This window comes from Trichechus manatus, unplaced genomic scaffold, assembly GCF_000243295.1.
Source record: "Trichechus manatus latirostris isolate Lorelei unplaced genomic scaffold, TriManLat1.0 scaffold00044, whole genome shotgun sequence".
Lineage (NCBI taxonomy): Eukaryota > Metazoa > Chordata > Mammalia > Sirenia > Trichechidae > Trichechus > Trichechus manatus.
Genome location: NW_004443980.1, coordinates 4,674,314 through 4,687,764, shown reverse-complemented (window position 1 = coordinate 4,687,764; position 13,451 = coordinate 4,674,314). Strand labels below are relative to the sequence as shown.

Here is a 13,451-nt window from a genome sequence, read left to right as displayed (position 1 = left end):
AGTAAGATATGGTCGGGAAGATTGTAACTTAGTAACCCAAAAAGCGTCAGTACTGCCGAAACCCCCAGCCCGTCTTGGGGCAGTGCGAGCGGAGGGGACTACAAAGGGAAGTAAAATTAGCTGTGCTATTTTATTAGAGGAAGTAATATTCCAATAAGAGAGACTGGAAACCATAATTTTAATTTGACCTTCATAATCAGAGTCTATTACACCAGGATGAACAGTCAGACCTTGAGATGTAATACTAGAGCGACCCATTAGGAGTCCTAAATATCCTCGAGGCAGGGGTCCCCAAACCCAAACTTTTCCTGCCTCATCTATTATAGCCCCTTCTGCTAAGGGTAAATCTAGACCTGCACTCCCCTCCATGGCTGCTTTTAAATCATTGACTCACAAACGTTGCTGTTTGGAGTTTATGCTGTGGTCTCCACACTTCACACTCAGGGGCTCCCTGGGTTTTTCGGGGCGCAAGAGCTCTCGCCCCTCTTCCCGTTTCCTGACATAGGGCTGCCTTGATTGTTGAATTGAGATCTGCACTGCTTAGCCCAATGACCGCCTTTACTACAGCGGGGACACTTTTGGGTTGGAAATTTAGTGTTGGCATTTTTGTTTTTTAAACTGTGACAGTCCTTCTTAAAATGTCCAGGTTTACCACATCCAAAACAGGTGGCAGTGGATGGACGGAGAGCTGCCGCTAATACTTGTGCCTTATGAGTTTTTGTGCCAACATTTTGACATGCTCTAATCATTTCAGCTAAATTAAGATTCTGTGCCTTTAAGGGGGCTAAAACAGCTCGACAGTCAGTATTAGCATTTTTGTAAGCAAGCTGGAGACAAAGAACTTCAGCTGCTTGTTGATTACCTACCTGTCGGGAAATGGCCGTTTTGAGGCGGTTGATAAAATCAATGTAAGGCTCGTTTGCCGCTTGGCGAATAGTGGCGAATGAGCCAGTGGGTGTTCTGTTACTCCAGGCTTTGGTGGCAGCATCGGCGCCTTGACTGAATGCTTGCCTATTCATCTGACTCTGGGCCTGGGGAGTGGAATGATTCCCAGCACCCAGGAGCGTGTCAAGACTAACAGGGATATTATGGTTAAGATTGTCCATGGCATAAAGGTTACAATGTTCCTTGTATTCTTGACTCCATACGCTAAATTGAGCAGGGGTTAAGACTGTTCGCATTAAAACGTTACAATCCCGGGGGTCATCTCATAGTTTTGTCCTAAAGCTTCTACAATTCCTTTTGTAAAGGAACACTATAAACCATTCTCTATCATGCTTTTACGGAGTTCTTTAAAAACTTGAAAGTCAAGGCCATCGTGACGGGGCGGTCCTGAATGACAGGATAAGCAGAAAACCCCTTTCTCACGGCCCTCCCGCAAATATCTTTCCATAAGAGACTCATGTTGAGAGAAATCAGCCTTGGGAGGCGTGGAAAGAGGAGGGTCATAAACATTTTCTTTACTAGGGGAGGGAGCTGAAGGAGCTGCCTGTAGGGGCTGTAAAGCGAGGTGGCAGTGATGCCAAGCAGTAAGAACGGAAGCTGGGATGTTCATGTCACGAATGATGTTACTGATACGTTCCCATGCTTCTACATCAAGGTTTCCCCGCAAGATACCAAAGACAGGCAGACTCAATTAAAAGCAGAAGTTGGTTAGGGGCTTCTTCTGACACTTTAAGCTTAGAGGACCTTAACAATCCCAACAACTGGGTTTTGTGTTGATGTTGTTCAGGAGAAAGAGAATTCCCCGTAGCGAGGAGGAATAGGAAAATGAAGAAAAGAATGATAGGAAAGCTCCTGGCCCAAAGCCTGAAATCCCTTAAGGGAGCGTACGAGAAAGCCCCACCGCTCCCGGGGCTATAGCAGCCCAAGATGAGAACGTCTGGGAAAGTTCCGCCCGCAGAAAAACCCCGCCTCTCCCGGGGCTGTAAGAGCAGCCCGAAATGGACGTGTCCTGTACTTAACCACCTTCAGGGATTGAGTGCAAGGATGTCTACAGCACCCTCAGACGGGGCACCATCTGTTGCAGCCCCTCACACAGGGCACCATTTGTCGCAGCGGTGACGGTTGTCAGGATGGCGGAGACAGTAACCAAACACAACTCTTACAGAGAAGTGGGGCCAGGAGGGTCACTCTGAGGAGTGACCCCGGCTTCAGTCCCAGGAGTTTATTTATAGTCAATACAGCAAGCAGTGAAGCAATTAACAGAACAATGGGCTTTGGGTGCGGGCAAGGGAGGAGGAATTCAGGTAAACAAGCCAATCAGTAAAGGGACAGTAGGTTTGGGAAAACAAGTCGTGACAAGTCTCATCATGTTGGGGACAAGTCTCAACATGCTGTGCAGCATAGAGGCCTGTGGGGGCTGCAGTTGTCAATAGTGCAGCCATGTTTAAATGGCATATATCCCCACACACATACACACTTTTGATGATGTGGTCAGTACCTACAAAGTGTAATTAAAAAGCTTCATAAAGTAGATACCAGTTAATGCTACTGACTGGGCCACCTTCAGAGTACTGTTCACTTTACCATTCCTTGCAGTTTAACACAGCTGTGATTATCTCATAAAATCAAGAGACTCTTAGGGGTATACATATCTGTATGTTACTAGTGTGTTTGTTTAAAAAATAAAAAAAAACCTGCTTGATCACAGGTGAACAGCCATATGGACACTAGTTAATACAAGGAGTTATTTTTAAGTTCATTGTATCAAGAAACAAAATACCAAGATTTTTTTTTATGACTGTACTGTATTTTTACGCAAATAAATGTAGAAGGTATGCATTGTTTCTTTAAAAATAACAGTATTACAATAAGTAAGGAAAATATGTTTCCTTGACATAACAGAAGCAGAATAAAAACAATGGTAGTCTTGAATTTATTCAGGCGTTGAGAGCTTTGAGGAGAGAAAGTTATATTTGTATAGAGATGGCTTATTCTGCCTAATTCAAGAGAGGGGTGATCTTTATCCTAATGATTAGTGAATGTATATTGTTTTACGTTTAGAAACACTAAGATAATCAAACGTTAAATGTAAATCATTTTAAAGCAAACTTTTACTTAAATGCCTAGATATAATCTATCTTTCTTACCGATCTGTACTTTAAACTTCATCTAATCCCTAAACTTCTTTTTATGAAGTTTGTATTTTATAATGCAGACTCATAAAACTATTCCAGTAGTACACAAATGTAGAAAACACAATTAAAACCTCCTGATCTTTCTCTTACAACTCTCCCTACATCCCAGCACACACATAACAATATTTAGAGGGAACACTGTATTAGATAGTATGTTTTCAAATATTTTTATGCATATTTTAATTTTAATACATGCCATATATACTGCTTTGCAGTTTCCCTTTTTCTGCTATTACATAGTACCAATATATTGAAGACATCTTTAAATGTCAGTATGGATGTATCTACATCATTCCTTTTTGACGGCTACACTGTAATGTATTAAGATTCTGTACCATTAGTTAAGTAGTCAGTGCTCTGTTTCCAGGGGGTTTTTGCCATTATTAACAATGCTGCAATGAACAGCCTTAAATGAGTATCTTTGTGCAGTTATGCAAGTTTATCTATAGGATATTATCCAAAAAGAAAAATTCCTGGAAGTGGAATTGCTAAATCAAAGGGCAAACACATTTTAAATTTTTATAATGGTTTCCAAGTGCTCTATGTAAGGATTGTACCAATCTATACTCCATCCACATTTAAGAGAGGGCCCATCTCTCCAAACGCTCAACACCCTGGCTATTATTAGCTTTTTAGTCTCCCCCAATCTGTTGGATGAAAAGTGGTATCTTATTTTAATTTACACATTTAATTATGAATGCACGGCACAGGACCAGGCAGTGTTTCATTCGGTTGTACATAGGGTCTGTATGAGTCAGAATCAACTCAACGGCAGCTAACAACAACAGCAGTTATGAGTGCAGTGACACATCATCTGTTGTCTGTTTATATTTATGTTTCTTTGGACTGTCCATGTCCTTTGATGCTTTTCCTCTTGAGTTTTTTGCCTTTTTCTTAAGTTGTTACATACATCCCGTCGAGTTGCTTCCTACTCAGAGTGATCCTGTGTACAACAGATTGAAACACTACCCATTTCTGTGCTATCCTCATAGTCGTTACTATGTTTGAGCCCATTGTTGCAACCACTGTGTCAGTCCATCTCGTTGAGGATCTTCCTTTTTCACTGACCCTCCCCATTACTAAGCATGATGTCCTTCTCCAGGGACTGATCACTCCTGATAACATGTCTAAAGTACGTGACATGAAGTCTTGCCATCCTTGCTTCTAAGGAGCATTCTGGCTGCACTTCTTCCAAGACAGATTTGTTTTTTGTTTTGGCAGTCTGTGGTATATTCAGTATTCTTCACCAACACCATAATTAAAGGCATCAGTACTTCTTCGGTCTTCTTATTCATTGTCCAGCTTCCGCATGCATATGAGGCAATTGAAAATATCAAGGCTTGGGTCAGGCACACCTTAGTTCTCAAAGTAACATTTTTGCTTTTTAACACTTTAAAAGAGGTCTTTTGCAGCAGATTTGCCCTATGCAATATGTCATTTGATTTCTTGATTGCTGCTTCCATGGGCGTTGATTGTAGATCCAAGTAAAATGAAATCTTTCACAACTTAAGTCTTTTCTCCATTTATCATGATGTTGCTTATTGGTCCAGTTGTGGGGATTTTTGTTTTCTTTATGTTGAGGTGTAATCCATACTGAAGGCTGTGGTCTTTGATCTTCATCAGTAAGTGCTTCAAGTCCTCTTCACTTTCAGCAAGGAAGGTTGTGTCATCTGCATATTGCAGGTTGTTAATGAGTCTTCCTCCAATCCTGATGCTGTGTTCTTCTCATATAGTCCAGCTTCTCGTATTATTTGTTCAGTATACAGATTGAGTAATGGCCATGCTCCCTCCAGAGGCCCTGGGGAGATTTCGTTTCCTTACCTTTTCCAGCTTCTGGAGGCTGTCCTCATTCCTTAGCTTATTGTCCATGCAGTATTCCCTTGTTCTGTTCAAATGACTGCCTCTTGGTATATGTACAGGTTCCTCATGAGCACAGTTAAAGTGTTCTGGAATTCCCATTCTTTGTAGTGTTATCCAGTATTGTAAGACACTTGCCTAAATTGAAAAAAGTAATCCTTTCAAATATGTTATCAGTGGTTTTTTCCCTCCCATTTTGTCTTTTGACTGTTTATGGTGTTTGCCCTAATAATTTTGAATGGCCCAAAATGGTCTTCAAACTTTTGTTGAATCCATCCGTCCATTTACAGCATATTTCTGGGCAGGTTTCTGTTTTTGAGCCATTGTATGTAAATATATACAGGTGTATTTTATGTAATTTTGAAGCCTAATTAGATACTCATTGTGCCCATTACAGTTGTTTCAAAACTTAAATGTTACGTTGTTGCAGGCCTCAGACATCCAGGCAAGAGCAGTAGTACTTACCTGGTCACCTCCTTCCAGCTTCATTAACGGCGAAACAGATGAGACCACTACTGTACCAGACCTCTATGGTTATGAAATTCTGGTTTCAAGTACTGGAAAAGATGGGAAATATAAGAGTGTATATGTGTGAGTATTTGTTACATTTTGCCCCCTCCCATTATATAGGCCAGTGGCTTCTAAAGAGCTTAATACTAATTTTGTTCTGTTTCTCTCCTCATGCTTTTATTTTGAATCTCTAAATTGAGCAGTGATAGTGATTTTAATGTATATAGTCCAAATGCAGGCTAGTGTACATTTCTGACAACATTGTCTTGGAACGATCACTTTCATTGGGCACATTCAGCTTTTAGCAGTTCATTGGGCCCCCTGATAGATGTTCCAGTGCTAACATATTCTCAGGTTATAAATAAAAATTGTGATATGTGGAACCCAGGAGCAGAAGGGGAGAACTCCTTATTGTGAACTTATGAAGTGTGATATTGCTCCTGTAAGGACTTGGATTTAATTCTTATATGTACAAGTTGTTGTCCTGTCATGAATGAATTTAGTACTAGTGTTCCTCATTTTATCTTGATATGTTAGTAATCATATTTTAAAAACCTATCATAGTTCTTTTTCCTTTGTTCAGAAGTAGATTGCACATCAAGTAGTCTTGAGAAGAGTGAGTGGCTAGAATTGTGACATTTATGATGGACAGTTATAAATAATTTTTTGTCCTTACATATAGAAGTTGTTTATTATGCAAAAATAAAAGGTAAAAGGCGATTATTAGTTACAATTTAAGTACCAGGAAGATTGTAAAGGAGGTGATTAGTCACTTGAGTCATCATAATTAACATTGAGCACTGGAAGGATACATTGGCCTTCTTGGTATCATCTTTTTTTTCAATCTGGTATGGGGAAGAAGGGAAAGTGAAACTGCCTTGGTGCCTATCATCTAGTAATATAAAATTATAAAAAATTTCTTGTTTCCATCTCTCTGTTGAAATTACCTAACTACCTAAGGGATAAACATGAGATAAAGGAACATAAACATAAAAGTTTCTTTTTTGTGTTAATGGCTGTTTCTACTTAGTTATGGTTACTTGCTTAGAGGAAGAATCTACCTCCATTTGCAGCCTGACCAGAGAACACAAAAGGAACATTAAGCACCGCATTTACCCCACACCAGCTACGGTCTCCAAGGATGCTCTGCAACTGCCCAGTTCATTAAAATGTACTTCCATCAATGGGAGATGTTTTATTTCTCATATTTACCGTGTTTTGAGAAACAGGATAGCTGGGGGCAAGAGGGGCAAAAAAGAAAAAAAAAGTTGATAAAGTAAGAGAGGAGAGAAACTTGGTTGAAGGAAATAGAATAGAGAATAGTGATGAAAAGATTATATATACTTACAACATTAAAAAAAAATAGAGAACAGGCAGGTTTGTGGCTACAGACTCAAGTAATTATATTATATCTGATTATTTTTAAAAGATATATACTGTTGTATTTGAAAACCAATAGTGTCCATGGGAAATGCTTTCCTTTAAATTCACTTTTTTTCTCATCTACTCATTGAAGTGTAACATTCTAAATAAGCGTAGTGTTAAATTCTAATAAAATGAAATAGTGGCAGATCACATGTAAAATTTTGTTAGTTTCACTTTCAGTAGTTGTTTTATTTAGCATTTTAGCCATTTGCAAAATAGATTTTTAAATTGAAAACAGTCCAGTTTCTTCAGTAAGCTAAATATCTTCCCCAAATCCATTCCAAAAAGGTCTGGCTTACCCAGTTGATTTGCTTAGCGTGCCTTTTTGTTTTAACATGGTATGCAGGTACGTACTTAAGTTTATCACATGCCCTGACTGCACAAATTTATATTAGTGGAATCTGAATAAGGTTACAGTTGATAAAGAGCAATATAATTTCATAAAGTACTACAAACTCGTAAGAAACACAGTATACTTCTCTGCAAATGCTTTATTTATGAGACAATGAATTGTTCCCCTTTTTCCTTTCCCAGTGGAGAAGAAACAAATATCACTGTAAATGATCTCAAGCCAGCTACAGATTACTATGCAAAGTAAGGAGACACCTACGTATTGCTTTTATATGATACAGCATAAGATTTTTTTAAAACAATGATTTCCTAAAAATATAATATATAATTTAAGTATTAATTTTGGATTGAAAGTATATAGACTTCAAGTCGATTCCGACTCATAGCGACCCTACAGGACAGAGTAGGACTGTCCCATAGAGTTTTCAAGGAGCACCTGGTAGATTTGAACTGCCCACCTTTTGGTTAGCAGATGTAGCTCTTAATCACTATGCCACCAGGGTTTCCATAGACTTTATAGACTTTGATTTTTCTATTGGTATAATTTTATCAACATTTTCCCTGAAAGAAACAAAAATATTTAACTCAAATATTATAGGGGAGCGTTAATCACTTTTTAGGACCTAGAGATTGGGATGAATCTGTGTAATATGTTTGCAGTACCTAATTTAGCACTGGGAACTTGTCCAAGCTTTTGAAATTTGTACAAAACAGAATCATAAATAATACTTGGTTGGGACTTGTGTATTTTTACTACATCCTGTTTTTGGAGAGAGTGAGATACTGAAGTGCTCAGAATTTTACAGCATTTAATTGGAGTAACTTAGATACTGTTTCACTCTGTGCAGTTCCTCTTCTAGTATAATTTCCTGAAATTTCATAAACTCTCGGCATCCACAGCTGGGGCCCAATATAATAACACATTTAGTTAATCATCTCCATTTTTAAAAGGAGTATTTGTGGTTAGGATTACTACTACTAAACTATTAAATTCTTTTTTTTTTTATATTTTATTGTACTTCAGGTGAAGGCTGACAGAACAAATAGTTTCTCATGAAACAGTAGTACACATGTTGTTTTATGACATTGGTTAACAACCCCACAGCATATTAACCCTCTAAATTCTCAACCTTTTTTTTTTTGGTGAAAATACACATAGGCAAAGATACACTGTTTCAAAAATTTCTACATACACAGTTCAGTGACATTGACTACGCTCTTCCAATTGTGTTATTCTCACTTAAGGTGAAGGCTTACAGAAATAGTTTTTCATTTAACAGTTACTACAAATGCTGCCCTATGACAATGGTTAACAATCTCACAACACATCAACAATATCCTTACTCAAACTTGTGTTCCCTGTCACCAGCTTCCTTGTCCCCTTCTGCCTTCTGGCCCTTGTCACTGAACTCCTGTACCTCGTTAGTCTCATTTGGTTTTACAGGGCTGTCCACTGCCAGGCTGAACAGTGAACCTCGGAGGTAACTTCACCACTGAGCTAAAAGGGTGTCTGGGGGCCATACTCGAGGTTTCTCCAGTCTCCTTTAGGCCAGTAAATCTGGTCTTTTTTGTGTGAGTTAGAATTATGCTGTACATCCTTCTCCAGCTCTGTCCAGAACCCTCTGTTGTGATCCTGGTCAGAGCGGTCAGTGGTGGTAGCCGGGCACCATCTAGCTGTTATTAAATTAATTCTTAGTGTACACTTCCTATGGATGAACTCAGTATTGTCCAACCTAGTGTTTTTCAAACTGTAGATTGCAACCATTAGTGAATCATGAAATTAATTTTGGATTTTTCAATATTTTTTAGAAAATGAAATGGAATCAAGTAGAATAGAACATATCTGTATATTGCATCTAGTTAAGGATATTGTTTCAGGAAACTTCTGTTTCATATATGCATATGTCTGTATATACACACAGACACAATTATGTCACAGTTTAAATGTATTTCTTACTTTGAGTTGCAGTCAAAAAAAACTATGAAAGCTGCTGCTGTGTCCTGTTATTCCTTTTTTAAGGACTACCCTCTATTTCTAATACTCATATTTTCTAGATAGGACATTTAGAGAGCACCTACAACTACTTAAAGATGATGCTGTTGAAGGTAGGATATGATGATTCTGCAGGGTAAAACTTTTATTTTATCACCATAGAGTCCAGGCAGAATATAATTCTATAAAAGGAACTCCTTCAGAAGCTGAAAGCTTTACCACCTTGAGCTGTGAACCTGATACACCCAATCCACCAAGGATAGCCAATCGGACCAAAAATTCGCTAACTTTACAGTGGAAGGTAAGAAAATTCTGTAGAGTATTTCCAACTGGACATTTATTTCCTTCCTTTTTTATAGTATTTCTATTGTTTTTGGAGACAAAAAGAGCCTTAAGCTAACTAATTTGCTCTTGCATTAAATAGGCACTTGTTTCTTATATTGTAAAATAGCACTCTTACTGGTTTTTCTTACTGTATGTAAATATAGCAGAAAAGATTGATTTATACTTAGCAGTCCTTACTATACGATACATTCTGATTACATTGAGATTTGCTACAGTGATTCTCAAGCCCATTACCCTTTTTTGTAATATTTTGTGATGATGACTTTACTATCCTGAATTTTATCCTAAAATGAAATTCATAATAACTTAACTACACTCATAGTTTTTTTTTAAGTGAGTATGATGCTGTAAGTGAAAAATAAAGGAGAAATAAAATTCTTCTTAATAAAAGGTAATATATTTTAACACATAAATATTTGTGCCCAGCTACAGAAGATATAATGAAGTGGACAGGCACTATACATAGAACTGGTAATTTGAACACCAAAGACGTATTGTCATTGGTAGCATTATTTTCTGAAGTAGTGTGGTAAAAAAAGCCCACTGCTGTCAAGTGGATTCCGACTCATAGCAACCTTGTAGGACAGTGTAGTGTTTCCAAGGCTGTAAATCTTTATGGAGGCAGACTGCCACACCTTTCTTCCACAGTAGCTTCAACCTGCCAACCTTTCAGTTAGCAGCTGAGTGCTTTAACCATTGGGCCACCACGGCTCCTCCGAAGTAGTGTATAGTTCTTGGTAAATTTCTGAACAAAATTTAGTACAGTCTTTGCCATATTGCACAGTAGTTGCATTTTGGGAAAAGTATCTGTTAAAACCATACAAAAAATAACTTGTAAAATAAAATTAGGTTCTTAAGAAAAACCCGTTGCCGTCAAGTCAATTCTGACCCATAGCGACCCTGTAGGACTCATAGCGACGCTATAGGACAGAGTAGAACTGCCCCATAGGCTCTAGGCTCTGATAATTATAAACAGATATTTTACCTACATGCATATCCAGTGGAACATTCAAAAGTACTGGAGGAAGGGAACTTCGTTGTACTGATTGTCCCACACTCTGCAGGGCTGTTAGTATCCCCGATCCCCACCCCTAATCATCAGTTCCCCCTGTCCCTTTATTGTGATGGTCAGAAAGACCTCCCACAAATTGTCAAAACATCTCCTAGAAAGGAGTGCCACCCCTGTTAGCAACCATTGATTTGCAGTGAGAAAATAGCTAGTCATCTTGGTTTAATTAACTACTCTTACCTCCAGAGCAAAACTCTTGGCTAGCTTTCCTTTTGCAGCTTTTGAAAATTTGGGGCTTACTACTTGCTTCGTAGTTGAGGATATCAGATGATTTGTATAGTTAAAAAGTACCATTAGCCCATGTAAATTATGTAAATGAGTGTGGATATATATACACATTTTCACGTGTGATAAAAAGTAGAAGTATGACTGATAAACTGTCTTGTCACTCACAGTAGCATTTTATTTGTGAATATGCTCAGGCCCTTTCCTTTGGTAGAGCAACTGGAGTAACAGCCCAGTACCCTTCATGTAGGTTGGGTTTTTGTGGGACACTGCTCTTTATTCTGAAGATAATTAAAATTTTGTTTTGAAATTTATATCTATAACAGTATACCAACAGGCTTACAAAGATGCAGACTGTGCGGCCTTTTCAAGTTGCCCACAGAGGTTGTCCAGGCTGGCAGCCTTCTAGAAATGGCCCTGTATACACACACAGTAATCAGCATGGTTGGAGAAGGAAATACCACTTTTAATGGTTTTTTCCCCCGAACAGGTATCACTGAAAATGAATAATAGTGGATGTATGTTGTTATAATTGGGAGAACAACATAATGATAATTGTTTTGAGCAGCAGTATCTTAAAAATACAACATTCTGATGTTTCTTGGTGAAAACTGTGAAATGAAATGCTTCTTTACCAAGATAGATACATGAGTTTTTCCTTAATTGATTATGAGGGGAAAAAAGAGGATTTTGTACATACCAAGATAACATTTTAACTATAGTTTCATTGAGTACCTGCTTATTTATCTTGCATAATTGGAATTGAGGTGTTTCTAATTAAGTGAATTTTCCTGATAAGTTGACCATTTAAGTGATAATAGTTTGTACATCTTAACTGTTTTTTACGTAAATATTTCTAAAAATTATCCTAGTTAACACTTCATTTATCATGTCATCCTCTCTTAGCACTTGCAGTCAAGATCCAGGAAAAGACATACTAGATTAACTGAAATAGAAACCACAAAATCTACACTAGTAAACCATTCATTCATTCAACAAGTATTGGTTGAATGCTACTGTGTGCCAGGCATGCAATGCCTTATATATATTTATTTTGCTTTTTATTGTATTTAAAGCATGCTAATATAGATTATCGTGTTTTGATCTCCATAGCAACCATTGAGATTGACTGTATTTGTTATTTAATAGCTAAGGCCATGGACTTTGAAGTCTAGCAGATTTAGTTTTGAATACTGACTTTGTTACTAGCTGTGTGACATTGGGTAGGGCTCTGGGTCTCCATTTTCTCATCTGTAAAATATATACCTCAGAGTTGTTTTGAGGTTTAAACAGATAATATCTGTATAGCCTATTGCACAGTACTTGGAACATAATAAGCATAATAGCTATTGTTACTTCATTTGAAAGATGAAGAGTAGGTTGTTGTTGTTGGCTGCCATCAAGTCGGCCGCCGACTCAGGGGGACCCCATGCACAATAGAGTGAAACGCTGCCTGGTCCAGCATCTTCCGCACAATCAGTTGTGGATCGGACTGTTGTGACCCATAGGGTTTTCATTCACTGATTTTGCCACGCCTTTCTTAGTCCATCTTAGTCTAGAAGCTCTGCTGAAACCTGTTGAGCATCATAGCAACTTACAAGCCTCCACTGACAGACAAGTGGTGGCCTCGCCTGAGGTGCATTGGCTGGGAGTCGAATCCAGGTCTCCCATGTGGAGTGTTAAAATTCTACCACTGAACCACGACTGCCCTCTAGAGTGGTTTAGAGATGTAAATATCAGGTCTTTTGATTCTGCTGCCTCCCGTACTCTAAATGCATTACCATGGAGATAACATAGTATAAGAACAGTGGCATGAGCTAGCAGTTGGGAGAAGTATTTAAATCAACTGACATTGTTTAGAATTGCGAGTGCATGGTGATAATAAAAAAAGCTAACTGAGTCGGTTTTGTACAGACCTCCCACAACCAGTACACTGCTGGATAGAGATACCAATTTTGCGGTCACATAGACCAAACTCATTTTTGCTCCGCTCTTTATGTTCATGTGATCTGGGGCAACTAACTTGGGTTCTTGGAAGGCTCTGTTTCCTTTTTTGTAAAATTTGAGGTAATAGTACTTCATAGAGGATTAAATGAAATAAGGTAAAACACTTTAAACATAATAACTCGGAGAAAAGCTGGAAGATAGATTGTTCAAGGTGGACGTTTTGACAGCCTACCAAAAAAAAAATTAAAAATTAAGCAAAGTAAATGTAAGTCCTCAGCAACTACACTAGAGCAATCCAGAGACTTTAACTAAGGGGAAGTACATTTTGACACCCTTTACTTCCTGGTGTGACATAGTTTTCTCTGTCTCTGGATCCTTTTCCTCTGCTGTGTAAGAGTCGGGGTTTCCCAGGAATCTTTCCTCTGTCCCCTTCTTGTTATGTTCAGTTTTAACTGCCACTCCTGTGGGATATTATTGTCTAACTTACCTAGCAAATTCTGGCCATGCTAACCATTTACAAAACACAAATTAAAAAAAAAATTTTTAACATAATGTCTGTTATTGTTCAGCAAAATTTAGACTTCTGTGT

At 38.2% G+C, this 13,451-nt stretch overlaps 1 protein-coding gene across 6 annotated transcripts in view; it reads left to right on the top strand.

Moving 5' to 3' along the window:
* The window catches only part of FNDC3A (fibronectin type III domain containing 3A), a 256,528-nt gene that overhangs the window by 204,756 nt on the left and 38,321 nt on the right, over positions 1–13,451 (top strand). For all 6 annotated transcript variants that reach the window (XM_023731559.1, XM_023731560.1, XM_023731558.1 and 3 more), the window contains 3 exons: positions 5,428–5,588; positions 7,467–7,526; positions 9,439–9,577. In XM_023731559.1, the coding sequence (XP_023587327.1) occupies positions 5,428–5,588; positions 7,467–7,526; positions 9,439–9,577 (360 nt within the window). The remainder of the gene's footprint in view (positions 1–5,427; positions 5,589–7,466; positions 7,527–9,438; positions 9,578–13,451) is intronic.